General features: G+C 37.1%; 1 protein-coding gene across 1 annotated transcript; it reads left to right on the top strand.

Annotated features, from left to right (window-relative positions):
• Positions 1-24,861: 24,861 nt before the first annotated feature.
• Positions 24,862-25,515, top strand: LOC141718362 (uncharacterized). Its single transcript, XM_074520746.1, has 2 exons — positions 24,862-25,047; positions 25,228-25,515. The coding sequence occupies exons 1-2, from the start codon at positions 24,862-24,864 to the stop codon at positions 25,513-25,515; spliced, it is 474 nt and encodes a 157-aa protein (XP_074376847.1).
• The last annotated feature ends 69 nt before the right edge of the window (positions 25,516-25,584 follow it).

Raw genomic sequence — 25,584 nt, 5'->3', positions numbered from 1 at the left:
ACGGAATTCCTTCTTCATGCATATCTCTTCTTATGTTTATCTTGATCTTCTTAACTTCAATCAGCTACTGTCCTTATCTGATCGTTCTTCAGCACTTAAGTTCTGATATCTATCTCCTGATGCTTATCTCCTGATAACATAAGTACTGATATCCCTTAAGTCCTGACTTCCAGTATAAGTACTGATCAGTTAAGTACTGATTTGTTCTGTTCAAATAAGATCTGAAATCTAAACATAAAACATATTAGCCATGACATTATCAAATATATCTAACAATCTCCCCCAACTTGTAAATTAGCAAAATATACAAGTTTAACAGATATTTGATGATGTCAAAAACATTAAGTACAAATGCATGACAAATAGACAAGATAACTACAACTTACAGTCCTTAAAGCTTTTACCAATTCAACTTCTGATAACAACTTTGGTCTGTATACACATCAGAATTTAAGTAGTTGTAGATCTTTGACTTGGCTTCATCATTTTCTGATCTCTCTGATGTCAGGAGTTGTTCTGAGATAATTCTTCAACAAACATTCCTCAGCATATCTGAGTTCATCAATCATTCTCCGTTTGACATCTTTAAGCTCTGCAGTATCTTCACCAGTTTGAAATATTGCAGCTCTGAGATCATTAATCTTTGCTTTTCTCAACTCCCGATCTAGTCTTATGACATAAGCTTTGTTAGACTCTAGATTGAATTCAAGCCCCTTAATACCAAGATATGTTCTGATCTGAGCAGTATTAGGCTTCATATCAACAATATCACCATTGTGATTTCTGTACTTTGGAACATATCTGCTGTCAGACTTAACAGAATAAAGCCTTTTCTGTCTCTGAATCTGTTCTTTCAAGTAGTTTGCAGCAGTCTCTGTTATTCTGTTATCCACTTGAAGTAAGAAAAGTACATGCTCCAATTCTTCAAAATACTTCAAAGGAATAGCATTTTGTCTTATATGATAAACCCTACCATCTGTCATGAAATACAACATGATGTATTCTTTCAAGTAGGTATGGTAAACCATCTGTACAGATTCTAGTTGATTCAATCTCTCAGGAGTTGCTCCAATACCTGGTTCACTCAAGGAAGTTGGATCATCGGTAGTGTTGTGTACTCTTCTTTCATCAGCACTTCCCGATCCAGTTTTATCTCTAGCTTCCTTTCCAGTAACTACTCTTGCTTCAAAACCACTTGGAGTAGTCTTCAAAGATTGAGTCTGTTTTGCTTTAGTGAATCCTGGTAGGAGTGTTTTAGATTTATTTTCTGATATCAAGTTAACTTGAGCACTGTCAGAGGTTACTTGCTTCTTCTGAATATCAGAACTTACAATTTCTTGACTCTGAACAACTTGAGCCATGTCAGAGGTTGTTTTAAGAACTTTTCTTGAAGTCAGAGCAAGATCATCTTTTCCATCAGTAATTTCTTCTTCCTCAGGAGGTACATAAGGCTTGATAGGTTCACCAACCTTTTCTTTACCCTTGGATCTTGGATCTATCTGTGGTTGTGATCTAGCCAAAGTTTCTTCAGTATGTATTCTTTCTTTGATCACAATGCCTTTAGGTTTTGGAAGTAACTTTTTACCAGAAGCTTCAGATTTAGATGTGATTTTCTCTGATTTAAGTCTGGCTTCTTCTTCCTTTAAACTTTCCAAGTCCATCCCTGGATTTTCTTGAAGAAATAACTGTCTTGACATTTCCTCATCAAGATCTAGAAGTTCATCAGAACTTATCCTTTTACCAGCAGCAGAACTTATTCTTTTCCCAGTATCAGAACTTGTTCTGTGACTAGCTTGTCTTGATGTAAACCTTCTACCTTGACTATGACCACTACCCATTCCAGAGTTTCCTTGGTCATCTTTTCCATCATCCTTTCCTTGCAGTGACTTGTTGGTTTTGCATTTGGACTTAATTACCTTCTCCCCCTTTTTGGCATCAGCAGGTAATAAAAGAGAGATAAGTAGTTCCACTGAGGTCTGGATTTCAGTAAGTTGCGATTGCTGAGAAGCTTGATTTATCAGAATTTGATCAATCTGAGCTTGTTGCTTCTCTTGAGTTTTCTCAATATAAGCAACCCTGTCAATGGTAGGTTGGAAGAACTTTTTCTTATCAATTTTCCAAACTTGTTCCTGTTTGATAAAGTTCTCCTGAATCTTGTGTAGCTCTGCATGAGTGTTGGAATGAAGACCTTGTAGATGTTTAGTACTCAATGCAGTGACTCTAAGCTGGGTTTTAAAATCATCAGAATGTAACATTTCATCAGCTTTAGTCAAGTGCTCAGCAAGATGTAAAGCATTTGGAACACATGAAACTGAGTTCCATTCCTTAGTCCACTCCTGACCTGCAGGAGTTTCACTCCAAGGTACTGGTGCATCCCTGATAACAAACTCCTTTACCAGTTCAGACTTAGGAAGAGTCAGTGGAGGAGTATGTCCTGAAGGACCTGTTTCATCAGCATCTACAGTTATAGCAGCCTCACCAGTATCTCCAACATTTGCAGCATCAGAACTTAGAGAATCAGTATCTTCTGATAAGACAACTGTGTGAGTAGCAATGGAGGCTTCAACATCCTCTAATTGCTGATCTGATACTAAGTTCTGATCAACAGCCATATCCTGATGCTCACCTAAAATCTGATCATCAGCATCTTGATACAGAGAAGGTGTTAGTGATAACTCAGAAGTTTGAACAGCATCAGTAACAGGTGTTGTGAAAGGATTATTTGCTGTTGGAGCTTCTAAGAAAAGTATTTCAGGCACAACCAGGTTCTGAATATCAATTTCAGCACTTATGCCTGGATCAACAAGAGACATAGAAGGTGAATTAGCCTTGTCAGATACAGGATCCTGAGATGGAGTTGATGGAGAAGAAGCGACTGGAGCAAATTCCTTGTCTTGTGAGATCAGAGATTCCTGATCCCCTTCCTTAGCTGCTTCCTCCTCATCATCTGAAACTGGCCTTTGTGCCCTCTGTTTCTTGTACTTCCTTATTGATTTGGATTCCTTGGGAGTTTCAGGAACCGTCATACGTCTAAGCCTCTTGAGAAGCCTAGAACCCCCAATTGCAGAATCCGTCTGAGAAGTTGCCTTCTCAGCTTCATTTACCACAGGTTCTGAAGAGGGAATCTGATCCTCAGAATCTGATTCATCTCTCAAAGTAATGCTTCTCCTCTTTTGAGGTGTTTGAGGAACAGTCTTTGTTCTCTTTGGCTTAGAGGATGTAGGCTTCACAGTAGGTGCTGAAGAAGAAGGTTGAGCAGTCTGTGAAGTGGAGAGATAGGATTTGAGATAAGTTCTGAGGGTAGGTTGAGTAGAGTGAGAGGTAGGTACTGAGGTTGATGGATTTTGGTTATGGTGAGTTGGTTGAACATTTGAGTAAACAGATTTGTAAGTAGCAGGATCAGCATTTACCATAATCTGTTTCACAGACTGAGGAATCTGTAATTGTCTCACCATTGATTTCTTTGTGTCAGCATTTATCAGGTCGTTAAAGTATCTTTTTGCAACCTTAAAAGGTGGGGTTTGAGTGCTGACTAACTGGGGTTCAGCAGTACAATACGTATAAATAAGTTGACAGAATCTAGCAAAATAAACAACATCTCGATCCTCTGTCATCCTATCCCCAATAAAACCAATTATTCCAGTTGCAAAATCAAAATGAGTTTGATGGATAATAGCATACCCGATGTGCTGACTCAGAATTGGGATGGCATCAAAATTTGAACACTTGTTGCCAAAAGCCTTGGTGATGCAATCGAAGAAGAAACTCCATTCTCTTCTGATATTAGCCCGTTTCAACTGTCCAAGTTTCGTCAGACTCTTTTCATATCCCAAATCAGTCATTAACCCCCGAAGTTCTGATTCCTCTGGTATAGAGAAGGTACAATCTTCTGGAAGATGTAATGCTCTTCGTACTGTACCAGGAGTGACTACATAGGATGAATCACCCACTTGGAAGATAATACTGGGAGTTCCTCATTTACCACCATCATCAAAAACTCCAGTCCTCCAGAACCGCAGAACTTGTTGACTTGAAAATAATTCAGGCTGAGTTAAGGCGTACCCAACCTCACTATGTGCAAGAAGATCTTACACAAAATGCAATTCAGATGGAGCTTCAGCATGATCAAGAATTGCAGAATAGTTGTTTGGAACAAACTTTGCTCCATCAATGATTAAATCCTTTGGTGCCATGTGAAAAAAAAATGAAATTCAAGTATGCCTGGTAGGTGTTTGAGATAATGTCTTTATGAAAAACCAACGTGAGAAAGATTGAGAAAGAGAGTAAAAGTAAGAAGAGAGATAAAGGATAAAGAAAATAAAAGATTAAAGAAATCTTCTCTCTGTTATTCTTATACTCTGAAAAAAATGTTACCGTTGGACACCTGTCAGACATGCAGTAATAACGGATAGTTACTGGGCTCGAGAAAACAGGAATGATTACTTACCCAGTTGCCTTGTTTCAAGGAAAAACCATTTCATTTATCAAGAGACACAGTTTTAATTCAAAATTTAAACCGTTAGCACTGATTGAATTATTTTTCACTGCAACATTAATATTCTGAAAATGAATCATGTTAAAAATGACCGAGTTAATTTCGATGAATAAGTGCTGACAAAGAATCAGAACTTAAATAAAGACAAAATTTAAATGGTCATCAGAATATCAAGCAGGATTTAACAACACAAGATAAAATAACTCAGAGACAAAATCTTGAAGTAAAAACAGTTTTCATTAATATATCAAGTCAATACATATATGAAATAGAAATTACATCAATACAAGATTTTCCCTAAGCTTCTAATCCTAACGTCAACAGCTTTAGTCCTAGCTAAGAAGCCTGACAAAGCTGAGGATGAAGAAGAATAGGAAGAAGACGAGATTAAGTCATCTTCCTCTTCCTATCTTCGACAAACAAGATAGCAAGTCGAATGATTCGCTCTTGCTGACGGATAGCTTCCCGCCTTTCCTCCTCCAGACGCTCCAGATGGCGATGGTAATCCATCTCGAAGAATAGAAGGTGAGCCAGCACCTCCTGTGGGACAGAGTCCCAGATCTCCTCAGGAATGGCTGTTATATGCCACTCCTGCTGCCACTCGGCACAACTGAGCTCCATTGTGAAGGTTTGTGTGTTCAAAAACATGTTGTATCGAACCATTGTGTTTTTGACAGAAGAAGGAGGATAAGTGTGTGAGAAGAATGTGATGGAAAGACTGATGTGAAGTGGTTGCATATATAGGCAAGAGAATGCCAAGAGACGCAAAGATATTTAATGCTGACAGGTAGAATTAATTCTACCTCGTCTCCCTAGACTTTGAAAAAGAATAACAGTCATTGGAAAGAGAATGTGCACATGTAACAAGAGTGAACTGTTCAAGGACGAGTGCCATTATGTTTTAACCATAGACTATTAATCTTCCACTTCAACATTTCGAAATTAATCTGAGACTGAGAAATCAGAACTTAGACCTATACCAGAACTTAACAGTCATCAGAACATAATTTCTTAACTCAAAAAAGGAATGCTCATCTTAGTAATTACTCATACAAGTTCTTAGTTATGAGCGTCAGAACTTAAACATCAGAACGTGTAACTAGAACTTGTCCTCAGAATTTGTGCAAAAATGACACAATGACTGTTTATCTAAAATAACATAGACCACCACAGAAATTTTCATCATTCAGATGGAGTGATTAGTGTGTGCATTAAGCTAAATAACAGACAAAGAGTAAAGTCTGATCTACTTCAGTACATCTTAGAAATAAGTCATAATTAAAATTTTGCTAAAGAGCTGTCATTATCCTGAAACCTACTGATAAATGAGTTCATACATGAGTCCACCTCAACTGTTTTTGTGCTAATTTTATGCATCTTTTAAAATTCTCTTTTACAGTGGCTTCTCAGTGTAAGTGAGTCACGACTGCTTATCAGAATTTATGCTATTATCAGAGTATTTCTCCAGTAATCATAGAGTGTGAAAAGTCACCAAGAAAAATATTTTGCTTTTCTAATGCATATTTACTTAATACCAGCTATGCACTTGGGTCGTCCCATTCACATTTTTACTCTAGATCTCAAAGGAGTACCTGATATTATTCTTTGATTCTTGTTCTTCTTCTTTTGATAAGTGAGGTTTATCAGCACTTAGTACATTCAGCAGTTTTACTAGAATCAGAACTTAAACAGATGAGTAGCATTATTCTAATTTGGGACTTAGTAATAAGATGAATAAAGTAAACTAAACTAAGCTCAAGTATCAGAATTTGCTTGTGTCATAAGATTTCCACAGAAATAATTACTTCTTTCATGGGATCATTTGTTTATTGAAGACTAGTAGGTCAGTATCTAGCACAGTTATCCTCATAGGATTGAATAGTTACTGAAACAGACATATCACTTATCAGAGTTTAGAAACATATATCAGACAACAGTCAGTACTTAAAGACATTTATCAATTAATGCACAGAATATACAAAGAGATTAATTCTGTAAATACTGATCATAAAGTCTGATAACATAGAACAAGTTTAAGCAGATTTAGAGAAAGAACCTGAAATCATTCCAAGTTCATTTACCAATTTTGAAAAGGTAGCTTCACACAGTGGTTTTGTGAAGATATCTGCTACTTGTTGATCTGTGGGAACAAAATGCAATTCCACTGTACCTTCATCCACATGTTCCCTGATGAAATGGTACCTGATGCTGATGTGCTTTGTCAGAGTGTTGAACTGGATTACCTGTCATAGCAATAGCACTTTGATTATCACAGTAAATAGGGATTTTGAAATATGTTAACCCATAATCCAGTAACTGATTCTTCATCCAGAGAATCTGTGCACAGCAGCTTCCTGCAGCAATATACTCTGCTTCTGCAGTTGATGTGGAAATTGACTTTTGTTTCTTACTATACCAAGAAACCAACCTGCCTCCAAGAAATTGGCAGCTTACACTTGTGCTTTTCCTGTCAATTTTGCAACCTGCAAAATCTGCATCTGAGTAACCTATTAATTTAAAATCTGATTCTCTAGGATACCATAATCCTAAATCAGCTGTTCCTTTAAGATACTTAAAGATTCTTTTTACAGCTGTTAAGTGAGGTTCTCTTGGATCTGCTTGAAATCTTGCACAAAGACAGGTAGCAAACATGATATCTGGTCTACTAGCAGTTAGATAGAGAAGTGAGCCAATCATACCTCTGTAATCAGTAATATCTACTGAATTACCAGTATCCTTATCTAGTTTTGTTGCAGTGGCCATGGGAGTGGATGCACTTGAACAGTCTTGCATTCCAAATTTCTTCAACAAGTTTCTGGTGTACTTAGATTGACAAATAAAAGTTCCTTCTTCACTCTGTTTGACTTGAAGGCCCAGAAAATAACTGAGTTCTCCCATCATACTTATCTGATATCTTGACTGCATTAGTTTGGCAAACTTTTTGCAAAGTTTGTCATTTGGAGACCCAAAAATAATATCATCAACATAAATCTGGATCAAAAGTAAGTCCTTGCCATGGTTGAGATAGAACAGTGTTTTGTCAATAGTTCCTCTGTTGAATCCACTTTCCAGAAGAAACTGAGCTAAAGTCTCATACCATGCTCTAGGAGCTTGCTTAAGTCCATAAAGTGCTTTATCAAGCCTGTAGACATAATCTGGATGTTTGGAATCTACAAAGCCTGGAGGTTGTTCAACATATACTTCCTCTTCCAATTCTCCATTGAGAAAAACACTTTTCACATCCATTTGAAAGACAGTAAACTTTTTGTGAGCAGCATAAGCCATGAATATCCTTATGGCTTCTAACCTAGCAACTGGAGCAAATGTTTCATCATAGTCAATTCCCTCCTGTTGAGAATATCCTTTTGCAACCAGCCTTGCCTTGTTCCTTACAATTATGCCATCACTGTCAGTTTTGTTTCTGAATACCCACTTTGTACCAACAACCGATCTATTCTTAGGTCTTGGCACTAAGGTCCAGACTTTGTTTCTTTCAAATTCATTCAACTCTTCCTGCATTGCTTGCATCCAATCAGCATCTTGAAGAGCTTCTTCCACTTTTTTTGGCTCAGACTGAGAGAGAAAAGAATTGTAAAGACATTCATTCGAAGTACCTGTTCTAGTTCTGACACCTGCCTCAGGATTTCCAATTATCAAATCAGGTGTATGTGATTTTGTCCACTTCCTTGCAGATGGAAGATTTTCTCTAGAACTGGATGCTCCCCCATGATTCATGCTGTCTTCGGTTTCATTTTCTGATGCTCCCCCTGAAACTATGCTCTCTGAGTTGGATCCTTCAGTATTTAGATTTTCAGTACTTGGCTTATCAGAACTTGACGAATCAGAATTTGAAGAGCCAGATGTATGTTCTGATGCTTCTTGAGATGTGATAATATCTTGAGTATGCTCCCCCTGCATTGGTGCATCTTCCTTTGACGTAGTCACCACAGTTTCAATAACATCAGAGTTTAATCCATCAGAATTTACAGTATCAGGACTTAGACTGTCAGGACTTGAGGTATCAGAATATGAATCTTCATTTTCAAATCTCAGCTGATCATGATCAATGCAATCTTCAAGTCCAGTGATCTTCTTGTCATCAAAAGAGACATTGATAGATTCCATGACCACTTTTGTTCTCAAATTATAGACTCTGAAGGCTTTTGTAGAAAGTGGATATCCAACAAAGATTCCTTCATCAGCTTTTAGATCAAACTTGGATAGCTGTTCAGGATGAGTCTTGAGAACAAAACACTTACATCCAAATACATGAAAGTATTTGAGATTTGGCTTCTTGTTCTTCACCATCTCATATGGTGTTTTTCCATGCTTGTTAATGAGTGTTGCATTTTGAGTAAAACAAGCAGTCTGCACAGCTTCAGCCCAGAAATAGGTTGGAAGCTTTGCTTCTTCAAGCATTGTTCGTGCAGCTTCAATGAGAGTTCTATTCTTCCTTTCAACAACTCCATTTTGCTGTGGAGTTCCAGGAGCAGAAAATTCCTGCTTTATTCCATGATTTTTGCAGAACTCTTCCATTATCAGATTCTTGAATTTAGTGCCATTATCACTCCTCAAAATTTTCACAGAATCTTTGATCAATTTATCCAGATGTTTGACATGATCAATCAGGATAGATGCAGTTTCACTTTTTGTGTGCAAGAAATACACCCATGTGTATCTGGTGAACTCATCTACTATGACCAACGCATATTTCTTCTTTGCAATAGACATGACATTCACTGGACCAAATAGATCAACATGAAGCAGATAATAAGGCTCAAGAATTGATGATTCAGTCTTGCTCTTGAACGAAGATTTTCTTTGTTTAGCCTTCTGACATGAGTCACAAAGACCATCAGGAACAAACACTGATTTTGGCAGTCCTCTCACAAGATCTTTCTTGATCAGTTCATTTATCTTGTTGAAGTTTAAATGAGAGAGTTTCTTGTGCCAATTCCAGCTTTCTTCAGTTGAGGCTCTACTTACTAAACAGATTGCAGAACCATCAGAACTTGTTGAAAGCTTAGCTTCATAAATGTTACCACGCCTGAATCCCTTCAGAACAATTTTTTCTTTAGATTTACTAACTATTTCACAATGTTCTGCAAAGAAATCAACATGATAACCTCTGTCACAGATTTGACTTATACTCAGTAAGTTGTGTTTAAGTCCTGAGACCAGAGCTACATCTTTAATGATGACATTCCCAAGATTGATATTGCCATATCCCAAAGTTTTTCCAATGTTGCCATCTCCATAAGAAACACTTGGGCCAGCTTTCTCCACAAAGTCTGATAGCAGGGCCTTATTTCCAGTCATATGTCCTGAACATCCACTGTCCAGAACTAAAATATTTTTCCTGTTGCCCTGCAATAAAAAAGACCACTAATTATTAGTTTTAAGGACCCAGACTTGCTTGGATCCTTTGGCCTTTTTAGGTTTGTTAACATTTGCAGCGGATTTAGCATCAGATTTTATGTTAACAGTTTTCTTATCAGAACTTATACTACCAGACTTTGAATCAGAACTTACACTAGAAGGAACAACAGAAACTTTCTTTAAAGAAGGTTTTATTTGATAATAATCATAGTACAAACTATGATATTCCTTACAAGTATAAATGGAATGCCATAAACTACCACAATGAAAACAAGGATCTTGTGGTTTGTATCTAACAGACTGACTCTTAACTCCTGATTTTGTAGATAAGGAGTTAATATTCTTATTCTTCCTGCAAAAAGAAGCCAGATGGTTAGAACTTCCACAGTTATGACACGCTTTCCTAGGAGCATCAGGAGCAGATTTATAGTTATTGCTTTTATTCACACCTTCCTTTCCATTCCTGTTTTTCCTAGGTGATTTTACCTTGTTTGCATTCTTAACATCTTTCAGCTTATGCTTAAGCTGCTTCTTCGTCATTAAGCCTATGTTAACTTCAGCTGTCTTTTCCTGTTTTAGTTTGTCAGAAGCTAATTCCTTTTTAACTTCTGATTTCTCATTTTCAGATTTTTCAGTTACAAACTTAACAGGTTTTAACTTCGGCTTTTGCTTATCAACAGGCTTAATTTCTACAGTTCCTTTTTCATTTTTATTTTCTCCATAACCTAAGCCCTCTTTCCAGTTTCCACTGCTTAGCAAATTTTGAGTTGTTTTGCCAGAGTTAGTCCAAGTTCTGATAATCTCTCTTTCCTTTTCTAACTCAGTTTTTAGAGATTCATTCATTTTTAGCACTTCATCCCTAACATAAAAAGCATCATCTCTATCCTGCTGAGTTTGATGGAACATGACTAACTCTTTTTCTAAGAAATCATTTCTTTTCCTAAAAGCAAGATTTTCAGAAGTTAATCTTTCACATGTTAAAGTTTGATCTCTATAACTAACAAACATGGTTTTAAGATATCTTCTCAACTCATTAATATCATCAGTATGAAAAGCATAAGTAGTCTGAGGTACCTTTGTTTCAGCAGCTTCAGAACTGCTCTCAGAACTTGATTTATCAGCATTTGCCATCAATGCATAGTTCTCCTCACTTTCAGAGTCTGAGGTGTCTGTCCAGCTTTTCTGCTTTGTGACAAGAGCTTTACCTTTGTCACTCTTGGTCTTCTTGCAATCAGGAGATATGTGGCCTTTCTCACCACAATTATAACATTTAACATTAGCGTATTCTCCTCTGTCAGACTTTCCTCCTCTTCCTTCAGATCTTCTGAAATTCTTCTTATCAGAACTTATGCCTTTTCTGGAAAACTTCTTTCCCTTCCTGAACTTCCTGTATGCAATCTTTGTGATTCCTTTCACCATAAGAGCACACAGCTTCATCATCTCCTCATCAGCATCAGTTTCAGGCAAGCTTTCAGAATCTGAGTCATCATCACTCTCAGAACTTGATGACTCAGTATCAGACTTTATGATAAGAGCTTTACCCTTGTCTTTCTTTGAGGAAGGTGGTTTGGGGGATTCCTCTTCAGCCTTGAGAGCAACTGTCCTTGACTTTCCTCCTTTCCTCTTGCTTCTTTGTTCCATCTCAAGTTCATGAGTCTTGAGCATTCCATAGATTTCATCAAGAGTTGTTTCATCAAGATTGTAGTTGTCTCTTATTGTTGTTGCCTTCAAATCCCAACATTCAAGAAGAGCTAACAGGAATTTAAGGTTTGTATCTTCAAGATCATACTCCTTATTAACCAATGACAAGTCATTCAAGAGTTTGACAAATCTATCATATACATCAGTCAATGACTCATTAGTCCTAGAGTCAAAGTGTTCATACTCTTGAGTGAGTATTGTCTTCCTGTTCTTCTTAACTGTTTCAGTTCCTTGACACCTTGTCTCCAGTGCATCCCATATCTCCTTAGCAGTCTTGCAGTTGATTACCCTGTTTGACATTACATTATCAATGGCACTATGCAATAAGTGTCGTACCTTGGCATCCTTAGTAATAGATGCTATATCTTCAGCAGTGTAATCACTCTTTTCCTTTGGTACGGTCATTGCTGCTTCACCTGCAACTACAACAGCGAGCTTGGTAGGTTTGTGAGGCCCTTCCTTGATTCTATCAAGGTATTCTGGATCTGTTGCTTCCAGAAACATGGTCATCCTTACCTTCCATATGGGATATTCAGATGGTCTCAATATGGGAACTCTGATAGTCTCATATCGACTCTGAGTTGATGTCTTTGATGATTCCTCAGTTTTGGTAGGCTTAGTTGGAGTTTCTGTGTCAGACATGATTGTGTTTGGATCTTTAACTGTATGTGTGTTAACAGAAGGCTCTGATACCACTTGTTAGGTCACACTTTCACTGTAGAGGGGGTGAATACAGTGTTTATTACAATCAAATCAAACTTCAAGAACTTATGTAACAGAAAACAAACTTTATTGAAACAATAAACTCTGTTACAATCTGGAACTGTTATCTCTCAGTGATGAACAAAATATCACGAGAGCTGCTAGGGTTACAGTAAATAATATTCTCGATAATGATAACTCTTATAGTGTAAACCCTATGTCTGTGTTTATATACTACACAGTTACAAGATAATCGCTAATTGATATGGAATATAATTCTGCTTCCTAATATATATCAATCAGATATCTTCTATTCCAAGTATTCCATTCTTCACGGAATTCCTTCTTCATGCATATCTCTTCTTATGTTTATCTTGATCTTCTTAACTTCAATCAGCTACTGTCCTTATCTGATCGTTCTTCAGCACTTAAGTTCTGATATCTATCTCCTGATGCTTATCTCCTGATAACATAAGTACTGATATCCCTTAAGTCCTGACTTCCAGTATAAGTACTGATCAGTTAAGTACTGATTTGTTCTGTTCAAATAAGATCTGAAATCTAAACATAAAACATATTAGCCATGACATTATCAAATATATCTAACAGTTCTTTTAAAAAATATTTCGGTCTGGACCGAATAGACCAAATTATAAATACTATAATTTTATATTATATACATTTTACATAAATCTTAAAATTACAATCATAATTTTTTAATTTATAATTATATTTTTACGCTCTTAGTACTCTATATAACACCTTTCTTTAATTAAATTTTAAATTTTATAATTTTTGGTTTAAAATTTTAATATAATTTTATTTTTGAAAAAAATTTGGTCCGTGCGGTCCAAAACCGGATCGAACCGAATTATTTCGGTTCGGTTCGGTCCGGTCCGGTCCATATTACAATTTATGCTCGGTTCGGTCCAAGAAAAAATGGTAATTCAGTTTTTCGGTCTATTCAGTTCAATCCGGTTTTGGACTGAACCGACCAAATGATCAGCCCTATCACAAAGTATCTCTATCTTCTCCCAGATCTGCTTAGCAGTGTCACAATTGACAATGTTATTGTACATTACATTGTCAAGTGACTCTATCAAGATCAGCTGCAAGCCACTATCTAAGTAGACTTTTTCTTTCTCAGGATCAGTGTATTCTAAAGATCTTTAGGATCATAATGAGTTGGAATGACCATGTCTCCATCTGTAGATTCCTCAACTCTTACCATAGGAGTGAAATACCCATTCTTGAGGATCTGAATGTATAATGTAACGCCCCCAAATCCGGGGTCAAGGGATTTGGTCATCACTATGAAATCTCAATCCAAATTAACCTGTTTAATCAATAAACAAATGCCAGCGGAAGATATTTAGCATAAATGATCCCAAACTAATCCAAGATCTTTTAAGGTTACAGTTCTAGAAACAAGATATCCAAATTCCACAAATAAACTTTTCACTTTCTTTTAAAACTCTTTGCAACAATTCTCAATCTCAAAACTTAACCCGCTAGTATAACTTCGAAAAGAAGTATACTAGGCCTAACTATAAAATACACAACTATAATATAATATAATATAAACAACTTTATACAATAGAACTTACACTAGTTCGCAAACCCTGAACCAACCACCTTCCAAAAGCTTCTTCTTTGCTTCCTCGAATTACGCGGCTAAACAGCGCAAGCTAATCCTCACTAGAGGTTAAATTTGAAAATAGGCAAGTATGAGCGAAAGAAATGCTCAGCAAGTTCATTATAGCATATATATGGTCATATTGATATAAAACCGACATCTGTATTAGCGCATAACATTTTAAAATCATAATTACTGAAACAGAAGATTTAATAAAGAATCGGATAATTGTTTCTCACTGTATTCAAAACTCTTTTTGATATTTTTGAGCGAAATGCTTCAGCAATACTTTGAATTTTGACGAGAATAAAACTCGTAAAATAGTGTTTACGGAAATATCGTAAACAACAATGATATGAAATAATGATTATGGATTGAATCATAAAATTTATTCAAAACCGAACTCTTAAAATTAATACTTATTTTGTTGTCCTATCAAATTAGATATCAATATGAACTTTGATGCTCACAACATCCCATACTGAAGTCAACATTAATCATCTATACTAATACCACCTTTGATATTTAACAACAACCTAAATATCCACATCAAGCAGAAACTGAATCAAAACTGCATTTCACCTTTAATCCAAAAAAGAAATAGTTGATAAACTATTTATTTTATGATTATTAAAACAATATCATAATTTAGATTTGAATCCTCGAACGACGGTGTGTTGCCGCCGGTGATCAGCCGCGGAGCAACACCGGTATGCCGAAGCATATCCAACTAAACAAAGGGGTACCAAGGCACATATCGACCTAGCAAGGTGTTATATCCTGTATAACACATAGCTCACACTGGACCGCCGCCACAGCCTTTTACGCAACCATCCAAACTTAAAAACATTTTATTGAAAGGGGTCATAATACTCGACACCCTTATAAACTTTTATTCCCCCATTCACTTGGGTAGGAATACTCGCAAAACCAAATAATTTTCCTCAAAATTCAAAACATTTATAAATCCATTAATTTGATAAGTAAAATCACTTAGCTATTCTGAACATAGAATATCAGAAGAGTACTTGCATGATAAACATTTAATTCAGTGATATGTAAAACATTTATCTATTCTGAAATGGGAATAGAGAAAAATACTTGCATGATAAGATTCAAAATAAATATCACTTGAACAATAAGTGATGATAGGAATACTTGCCTTTGGGTTTTTTTAAGAAGTTAGTCATACTCGTAGAAATGCAATTATCTCAGTCTGGCATCTCAAGGCATCACTGTCTTTTACTTTGCTAAATCTCTGATCTGCTGCTCATGCATTGCTGCAACCCAATATTCCATACTATTCAACTCTAGTCTTTATCCATTCCATCTGGTCCTGATCGTCTTAAAAGACTCGTATCTATAATTATAAAATATCATTTTAATCGTCTAAACGATAATTACTCGACGAACTGCTCGTCAACACACTATTTTCTACCCATACGATAGCCCACACATAAAGGAAACAGTCAAACACAAGACTCTTGACCCACGTACCCACGTAATACACATAACATATAAACACGTAACTCACATATCACATAATTCTTATCAAATATACCTCGGTTCGTCAAAAGGTTCGACTCGGTAAGTTTAAAACTGAAATCAGGTTAAAAATATGATTTTTCGATCAATAATCAACTTAGAATGACTCGTAAAATAAGCAACCTTTCGAAACAAAATAATTTAGGTCTCGAAAGTATTTTTAATAAAAGAGAAATATTTTTCTGAGTCTATACGCGTTCGTTTCGTATTAAACGGATGAACGGTCTATTTTCTACGAATAAAATACGAATAATTCAATTAATAATAGTATTAATAGAATATTCAATACTCTATAAGTATTTTTAAAAGCTCAAATTTTTTTAGGAATTATTTGGCTTGATTATAAATTATTATATTTTATTTAACTATTTATAAATAAATTAATTGATTAAATAAATCAATCAATCAATTAAATCCATAAATAATTAACTAAAATAAATTATAAATGATTAAATCAAATTTGAATTTTTGAAAATAATAAAAGGAAATGATTTTTAGAATTAAAATAATTTAGTTAACTATTTAAAATAATTAACTAAATTTATTTTTGAGTTTAAAAACAAATTTTGGAATTTCAAATGAATTTTGAATTATTTTCTGAAAATAATACCCAAAAACATGTTTTGACAAGGGGTCATCTTCTTAGATGGATCAAACAGCAGCAAAGCACAAGAACACAGCCGGGAATCTTGAAGAACTCGCTGGAATTTTCCGGAATCCGGCGAGCTTCAACACCTCCGGCGAACCCCCGAATCACACCAAAACATCACGAAAACTTCTGTTTTTCACACCAAACTCGACCAAAATCATTCCAGAAATTGAATGGAAGCAACTACAACATCAAACAATCAAACCCACACAAAAATCGATCAAAACCATCAAGAACAACAAACTTTCCGGCCAAATAATCGATTTGCTTCGTTTCTCAACCATAATCGACGTACTACATATCAAAATGATGCTAGAAACATGTACAATCTAATCATATCATCACAATCAACAACCAATTAACGTATAACCCAAAATATTGAAAAGTACAAACTAACAAAACCTTTAACTCGACCTAATCATTCTGGCAATACAACGAACACCAAAAATGGTATGAATCGACTCTAAATAACATGTTAAAGCTAATCCTAACATCAAAACAACCAAAAACTCCTGAAAATCAAGAACCCAATTCGTACTAAAATGATGAACTATGTTTTTTGAGAAGTAATCAACCTTAGTTGATGATTCTGGTATCAAAATAATGGGTTCGAAGAGAGCTTCGATTCGACTACTAGATCGTCAAAAACGGAGCAACGGATCTCCAGATATCGCAAGATTAAGATCAATAGTGAATTGAAACCTTCAAGAACAATTTAGAGGATTTTTCTATTTTTATGAAAAATAAATAATTATCTGATTTTTTTAGATAATTATGAGAAATAAAATAGAAATTCAACTATTTATACTTATGGAAAATTAATACCCGTTGGATCATTTCAGATCCGAAATTAGATTACTTAGCCGCTAAGTAACTATAAAAATGATAAAATTTAATACCCGATTTGGATAATTATCAAAAACCGGCTTCTTATAAAATACTATATACGAAAATAATGTAATAATATCCCGTCTTTCGATAATACGGGTTTTGTTGATTTATCGAAATGATTATCGTATCGAAAATTTTGCGCCGGGACGCGCACGAGTCAAACCGTAATCCGGATCGAAAAAGTCAAAAAAACGGAAAATGTCCAGAATTATCAGATTAGTTTAAAAAGGAGTTTTCCAAAGAGTTTCGGATTGTAAAAACGCAAAAACGGTTGAAGTTGGACGATTCCCGGCTTTATAAAATAGTTTTAAAATTACTCAGAAAATAATTATTAAATCTATAAATTCTTATAAAATCATATAACAATCTTAAAATTACCATAAAAATATCATAATTATCTATACTTTACTATGGATATATAAAAATCAAAATACTTACGCTTTATCACATATAAACACCCGAATATAAATATCAATCATCAGATAATTCACCAAAATTCCCATAATAATCACATAAAAAATTTATTTATTAATAAAAATAATTGCACGATATTTCCCGAATATTACAAAATAATTTCAATTTATCGATATCAATAAGATCGGCTTTCAAATAACTTTTGAAAATAATACCTTTAAGTAAATATTTTTAGAAATTAACAAGGATCGATATAACACTTAACAATTAGCGCATTACCATTTAATAACACCAACTCGTCAAACAGGAATAAAATATAAACCATTTTCTTCCTTCTAAATCATAAAAGCACATATATATATATTCAAATAATAATTATAATAATTCTAAAAATACGGGATCTTACATATAATGGATTGGCCATCTTGATAAATAGTAACATTTTCTTCTTCCATAGAGTATAGTTAGCCTAATCGAACGTAGGGATTTTAATGCTACTGATTTTCTATGTATTCATTCTTCCAAGATCTTAAATCTGTTTACTTTTAGATTTTGCTCTGATACCACTTATTAGGTAATGAATCACACATAGGGGGGGGGGGGTTGAATGTGTTTTTGTGTTTTTCTTCTTTTCTTGAAGTGTTTATGGTGATGAACAAAGTAAATTAAAACCTTGTAGTGGAATGTTTAGTACTGAGTTTAAACAGATAAAAATAGTGAACACAGATCTTTCAAAACTCACTTAATTTTATATTAAAATTAAGAATGTCTTGTTATAAAATTTCTAAGCTCTCTGTTGATAAAGAGCTTAGCTTCTTCCTTGAGAAAATACAAGATTTCTAATCTAAATTGTTCTATCTAAAACAAAGCATTCGGTGTTTACTTTATAGAACAGTAAACACTGGTTATTACACAGTATGTAGTAGAATGTACTAAACCCTATTTTTGGATAACCAAATCTTTCTATTTCAGGCTTAGTGTATCTTTGCTAATCTTCCATGCCTGTGACTTTACTTTGTTAGTTAATCTTGGCCTTTGATCTTGTACTCTCCGATCTGCTTTTTGTAGACTTGTCAATCCAACTGATTGGATTGTTTGTTGATTACTAATCTTGGATATCTAACTGATCTGCACTTTATATTTTGAGTTTTACCTCAAGATCTCCAGTTTGGTATATAGAGAACCTGACATCTCGATAAGTATATTGGCTTATCGAGATCTCTTATCACTCTATAGTTATTTTGACTTATCGAAGTCTCTAAGTTCTCTATTAGAGAATTTGGCGTGTCGAGATCTCTCATCTTCATGTCTTCACTTTGGCTTATCAATATCTCTGAGTTCTCTAGTGACAAATTGGCTTATCGATATCTCAGAGATCTCTAGTGATATTTTGACTTATCGATATCTCAGAGATTTCTAGTGAAGAAATGGCTTGTCGATATCTCCATTCTTCATGTCTTCAATTTGGCTTGCCGATATCTCTGAGTTCTCTAGTAGCTTTTCTTGACTTCTCGATAAGTCATTCTGGAGTTCTCGAATGACTTCTCTATAACACATAATCTATGACTTGTAGACTTCTTGACTTAGAGTATTTTTCACAAAATAGATTTATTCAACTCCAAGCTTCTTCACACTTTCTCTGTGGCATGATCTTCATGATCTTCTTGCAAAGCTTATTCTTAGGCTTGAAACTGTTTACAGAACAATACTCTAGTCTAATCTATTTTCATTTTTACAGACTTAAGTATTACAATACAAAATGCAAATTTGGATTACAATACAACTTACTTAGGGTTATCAACTTGACTTAGTCTTGTTATAGTACATGCATATCTTGCACAACATCTTGGAGCAGCTATATCGCATGGGGCACACTTTGAACAACTTTAATTTAAGGAGACACCCAAGATTTTCGTCACAAGACAAGGAGAGGCCGTTATTTTCCCCGCCATGGCCACGCCGTAGAGAAAGCTCCTATGGTTGAAGGAGACACCCAAGATTTTCGCGGCCAAGCTAGTGGAGGAAATCCTCGAATCACTCCACGACGCTTGGAGTATTCGGATGATTTCGAGCCCATTGGGAAACTTATTGATGAAGACACTGATGGGAGAGAGGCCTTGTATCGACACTCAGGTTTTTCCGCATCCGCATAGGTCCGGACGTACGATGGACGAGCATCGTCGTGCAGAGAATATCCAAAATTAAGATGAGGAAAGAAGAGATTTTTCGACTTTAAAGAGAAGACTTGGCAAAAGGTTGGAAGATGATGATTTGAGGATGTTGTTGTTGGAGTGCAAAAGGACGGTAACGATGGAGAAGCAAGGCCCCGTGGATGGAGAAGCGAGGCCCCGTGCTACAACGCATATGCCCCCTACATTCCCGAGAGATGATAGGGTGCGGTTCGCGAACACGAGCATGCCCCTCCACGTGGAAGGTTTGGAAGTCATGGTCGAGGTTATCAAAGGAATGTACGGGGAATGATTGGATATCAGCATAAGAGGGCGCCGTATCATAGAAGATGTGAGGGCGCACCCTCAGCTGGAAAAATCCCCGTCATTGTTTCTATAGCTTCTCACAGTGATATGGGCAATGGATCGAGGATACGTCCTCATGGCGGAGACAGCGTCTAAATTCAAGAAAGATTGCAAAATAACGGTGAGGTTCGGAGACGCGCCCAAGAGATACCTCATATACAGGAGGTGGTTCAAACTCAAGATGAGAATGTACCACAGCCGCAGCCTCATGGCGAGGGGCAGCAAGATCCACCAGCACACCCGGGGGGTAACCAGGGGGAACAACAACAACCCCAACAACTCAATGTTCAAATCATCTCGGGAGTTGGAATATTCAATATAGATGATCTTAATAGGTTGCTCAACCATCTTGAAGGATGAAGGGTTACGGCATTTGCGCAAGCTCCATCCCCCTTCTATGTTGTTGTGAAGGAAGTGCAGTTACCAGTTGGATACAAGAACACAACCAATGAATTAAATTTTTATGGAAACTCTGACCCCATGGAATTCCTTGAACGCTTCAATATTGAAATGGATGTATATCAGGCACCTAACTTAGCACGGTGCCGTCTTTTGGCAACCATATTTAGAGAAGGTGCTCAGCAGTGATTTCAGAAACTTGGTCTAGGAATTATCACGTCGTGGGAACAAATGAAGACTTTGTTTCTAACTCAGTTCCAAGCTGCTGTGAAGTATACTCCTCCTATCACCACCTTGGCCAATGTGAAATAGAAGGAAGGGGAAAGCTTGACCTCATACTTCAAGAGGTTCAATACAGAGTCTACCTTGGTGGGAGGTGCAATGGACGAGACACTAAAAATACTACTTATAGTTGGCCTGCGCTGAGAACAGATTTCTGGACACACTTGCAAGGAAAAGACCCTGTGTCCTTAGTTGATGTACTTGCGCAGGCTGGGTCCTTCAAGGCAATTGAGTAATCGCTTGCCGAGACCAAAAAGAATGATAACACCAGCAGCTCAAAGGGGCGAGCTAAGAGGAGAGATAGATCTGCGAGTCCAGACTATCGACGAAATGCTCGGAGTACTAATAGGGTAAATGCCACAAGCATGCGGAGAGAGTGGAGTACACCATCGAATTATGAGAAGAGGGTAAGCAACTATACTCCCTTGGAGGCATCTATTGATCATATCCTTGAATTGAACAAAGATAGGGGAATCTTCAAGAAACCGGAATGTTTGACCTCATGCCAGAGTAGAGACAAGAAGAAATATTGTGAATACCATGATTCTACTGGGCATGATACCCACGAATGTCGTCACTTAAAAGATAAAATCGAAGAATTGATCAAGGCTGGATATCTGGGAGAATGTATTGATAAGGTGAAGCGACGCAGGGGAAGTGGTGATAAAGGGAAAGACGAAAGATATTCTCCGCAAGTAGACACCGATGAGAAGCCAACAGATGTCAAGTTCTAGAGAGCTGGGAGCATTAGGGAAATTTTATAAGGATATCCACTTATCGATGATAGTAATCGAGCGCTCAAAAGGCATGCTAGGGAGGCGCGACACCAACCACTCATTAACATTCATAGCTTGGAGGATAGACCACCAAAAATATTAAAAGGGGAGTCCACTAATATTACTTTTAGGGAAAAAGAGTCGAGATGGGTGCATCATCCACATAACTACGCGCTAGTAATCAATATGCTCATTGGATCAATGAATGTGCATCGTGTCTTCCTTGACAATGAAAGTTCTGCAAATATTTTATGCTATAGCACATACAAGAAATTGGGTTTTCCAAATAGTAATATGAATTTTGAAGATACACATGGCTTTATCGGAGACGCGGTAAGGGTTATGAGTTCAGTTAGACTTCCTATCCCACTTGGGGAAGGAGTTCTCTCTGTTACTCAAATGATGGAATTCAAGGTGTTAGATCAAGATTCCGTGCATAATGTGTTAGTAGGAAGACCTTAGTTGTGAGCCTTCAGAGTAATAACCTCGATACATCACTTGATGATAAAGTAGCCTGAGAGGATCGCAATATGAATCACGTGACTGTTATCACATGGCTGTAAAAGAATTCCGCAGGAAACGTTATGAAGGAAGAAGCCATCCCGAGGAGGATGCGACCAACATTCAAGTGAAGCCAAATGGAGAAGTTCACACCCACTATTTTGTGGAAGACCCGGTGGAAGAGGATACTCATGTGACAAATACCTCAGTTTTAGTGCTGGGAAAAGTTTCGTGAATTTGAAGTGTGGAAGAAATCATGGTGAATCATGAAGGAGATGTAGTGCATAGAGAAGTGAATGGAGAAAGGTGGGAAGGAAGGAGTGAAAATTTTCAGAGCGTAAAAAATATCCCTAAGGTGGATGCTCCTCAAAAGCAGGATGGGCCCTTGGGGTGTGAAAATACACACGAGGTTGATGCTCCTCAAAATGGGGACGCGCCCTCCATGCTTTCAATGTCAGAGAATGATACTCCAAAAAGTGATGCTCCTCTGATTGGTTACGCGTTCTCTAAACCTATAATGTATGAAAATATGCCTTGTCTTGAGGTGGATGCTCCTATCTATACGGATGCGCCCTTAGGTACAAGAATGGAGGTGGAAGACCCCGGAGACTTTAATTTTAATTTGGATCCTAGGATCCCTATGCCTGCTAAGAAAACATGGCCAGCTGAGGACACGATATCTATCCCTATCGATAAGGATGATCCGAGCAAGGTATTAAGGTGGGATCTCAGTTAAGTTATGATATGAGAGAAAAGCTCACCCAGTTTTGGATAAAAAACTTCGATGTCTTTGCATAGAGTCACTCAGACATGGCTGGGATTGACTCGGGAGTAATGTACCATCATTTGAACATCTTCCTCAATTGTACGGGCATATGACAAAAGCGTCGCCCAGTGAGAGGGGAGAGAGCAATAGCATTAAAGGAAGAGGTAGATCGACTGTTAAAAGTGGGGATAATCATAGAATCTTTTTACCCCAAGTGGATTGCAAATACGGTGCTTGTGAAGAGACCAAATGGGAAGTGGAGGACGTATATATATTTCACTGATCTAAACAGAGCTTGCTCGAAGGATAGTTTTTCGCTCCCTCAGATTGATCAGTTGGTCGATGCAACAACAAGGCATGCCTTGTTAAGCTTCATGGATGCGTACACCGGTTATAATTAAATTGCAATGTACGGCCGTGATCAGGAGCACACATCCTTCATCACTGACAGGAGGTTATATTGCTACATAGAGATGCCATTTGGATTGATCAACGCGGGCGCGACCTACCAGCGGTTGGTGAACATGATGTTCAAAAATCATATTGGGAGGACCATGGAAGTATATGTAGATGACATATTGGTTAAATAAAAGAAGGCAGATGATCATTTCCAATATCTTATGGAAATGTTCAACATCTTAAGGAGGTTTCGAATGAAATTGAACCCGTAAAAATGTGTGTTTGGTGTTGAGTCGGGCATGTTCCTTGTTTTCATTGTCAACCACAAGGGGATTGAATCCAACCCCGCCAAGATCAAAGCATTGCTAGACATGAAGTCCCCCCACAAGTGTAAAGCAAGTGCAAAGCTTAACTTGATGAATTGCCGCGTTAACTAGATATATGTCTAAATCGTCCGACAGATGCCAAGAATTCTTCAAGGCATTATAAGTGGCGGGGAAAGATTTTGTGTGGACGCCGAAATGCGAGGAGTCTTTCAGAAGGATCAAGGAGCAGCTAGGGAAGCCTCCCATATTATCGAAGCCGTTGGATGAAGAATCTTTGTTTCTGTACTTGGCAGTTTCAGAGTATTCGATCAGTACAGTGCTGGTAAGAGAAGAGGATGGGCAGCAGTCGCTAGTGTATTTATGTGAGTAAGAGGCTGCATGATGCTGAGACTCATTACACCAACATGGAAAAGTTGTTTTATGCGTTAACCCTCGTATCAAGAAAGTTACGCCCGTATTTTCAAGCTCACGAAATTGAAGTTCGGCAAGTCCTTCACAAACCAGAATCGTCAGGAAGGTTGTTGAAATGGGCCATGGAATTGGGACAGTTTGACTTGGAATACTTATCGCGCACAATGATCAAAGGACAAACTCTAGCTGAATTCCTACTAGAATTTGATTCTTAAATTGATGATAAGACTCCGGTGGTGTTATATCTGCCCTGTCCTGAAGAAGTTTTGGGCCTATTGCAAAAGGAAGAGCCTCGACACCCTTGGTGGATTTTGCATGTAAATGGAGCAGTTAACAATGGAGGAGCGGGTGCGAGCATAGTGCTTGTATCTCCGGAAGGTCATCACCTGATAAGCACAATCCACTTTAAGTTCTATGCTACAAATAATGACGCGTAATATGAAGCACTGATTAATGGCCTGAAGATTGCTTTGGAAATGGGAGTTCTGAATCTAATTACGAAAAGTGATTCAGAGTTGGTGGTAAATCAAGTGAATGGGGGGTTTCAAGCTCGCGGACCGCGAACAGAATTGTACTTGAGGTGCACACAACGACTGCTTAAAAGGTTCAAAAAGGTTAGACTAGAATGTGTACCGCGAGAGAAGAACAATAACGCAGATGCTTCGATGAAAATGGGGTCTCAGCATGAAGCTGTGTTATTGGGGTCTATATCTTTGGAAATCCGGGAGATTCCCAGTATCCCGGAGGTAGAGGTGATGCAAGTAGATAAAACTCCCGAGAAAATATGGATGACATCTATTCTTGCCTACATTAACAAGGGAACACTCCTTGAAGATAAATTAAAGGCCATACGACTTCGCTACCAGGCCACGTGGTATGTGGTGTGTGATGAAGTATTGTATAAGAGAGGCTTCAATCAATCACTACTCAAGTTTATTGATGAGAAAAAAGGAAATTATATTTTGATAGAGGTACATGAAGGAATTTGTGGCAATCACTCGGGGGGTAACTCGTTGGCAATGAAAATTCTACTATAAGGTTATTATTGGCCTACGATGAAGGAGGATGCTACGAACTTTGTTAGAGCATGTGATCATTGTCAATGCTTTGCAAACTACTCATCTTTGTCGGCGACGCTTTTGATATTTATGATGAGTCCATGGCCATTTCCCATGTGGGGGATTGATCTTATTGGAGAGTTACCGAAAGCTAAAGGGGACATCAAGTATGTAGTAGTTATGGTTGATTAATTTACTAAGTGGGCTGAAGCCATGCCATTGGCAACCATCACTACAAATAAAATCAAAGAATTTGTCTTCAACTCCATTGTGTGCAGATTTGGGATCCCTTACAAGCTTGTCTCTGACAATGGGAAGCAGTTTGATAGCAAAAATTTGTGACAACTATGTGAGGATTTGAAGATTAAGAAGGAATTTGCAGTGATATATCATCCGCGGAGAAATGGACAAATAGAGGCTGCCAACAAGATAATAAAGCATACTCTCAAGACCAAGCTGAAGGAACGCAAATGGAATTGGCCTGAAGAACTCCCAAAAGTGTTGTGGTCTTACATCACTACTCCAAGGTCTACCAAGGGAGAATCTCCTTTTATGCTCACATATGGATACAAGGCTATGGTACCCATAGAAGTTGGTCCGAGATCACTCTGTAGAGATCGTTATGCAGAAGAAGATGCAGAGGTTAACTAGAGGCTTTATTTGGATATCTTGGAGGAAGCAAGAGAGAATTCTCAGCTAAAGCACGCAGCGTATCAACAA

The sequence above is a fragment of the Apium graveolens genome, chromosome 4 (genome assembly GCF_009905375.1).
Source record: "Apium graveolens cultivar Ventura chromosome 4, ASM990537v1, whole genome shotgun sequence".
Lineage (NCBI taxonomy): Eukaryota > Viridiplantae > Streptophyta > Magnoliopsida > Apiales > Apiaceae > Apium > Apium graveolens.
This window is presented reverse-complemented; position numbering and strand designations above follow the sequence as displayed.

What these genes read in the sequence shown, in the direction of transcription:
- LOC141718362 (XM_074520746.1), top strand. Translation starts at nt 24,862, where the DNA reads ATGAAGGAGGATGCTACGAACTTTGTTAGAGCATGTGATCATTGTCAA. An exon ending in TCAAGTATGTAGTAGTTATG is followed by an intron (nt 25,048 to 25,227) that starts GTTGATTAATTT and finishes GAGGATTTGAAG; the next exon opens with ATTAAGAAGGAATTTGCAGT.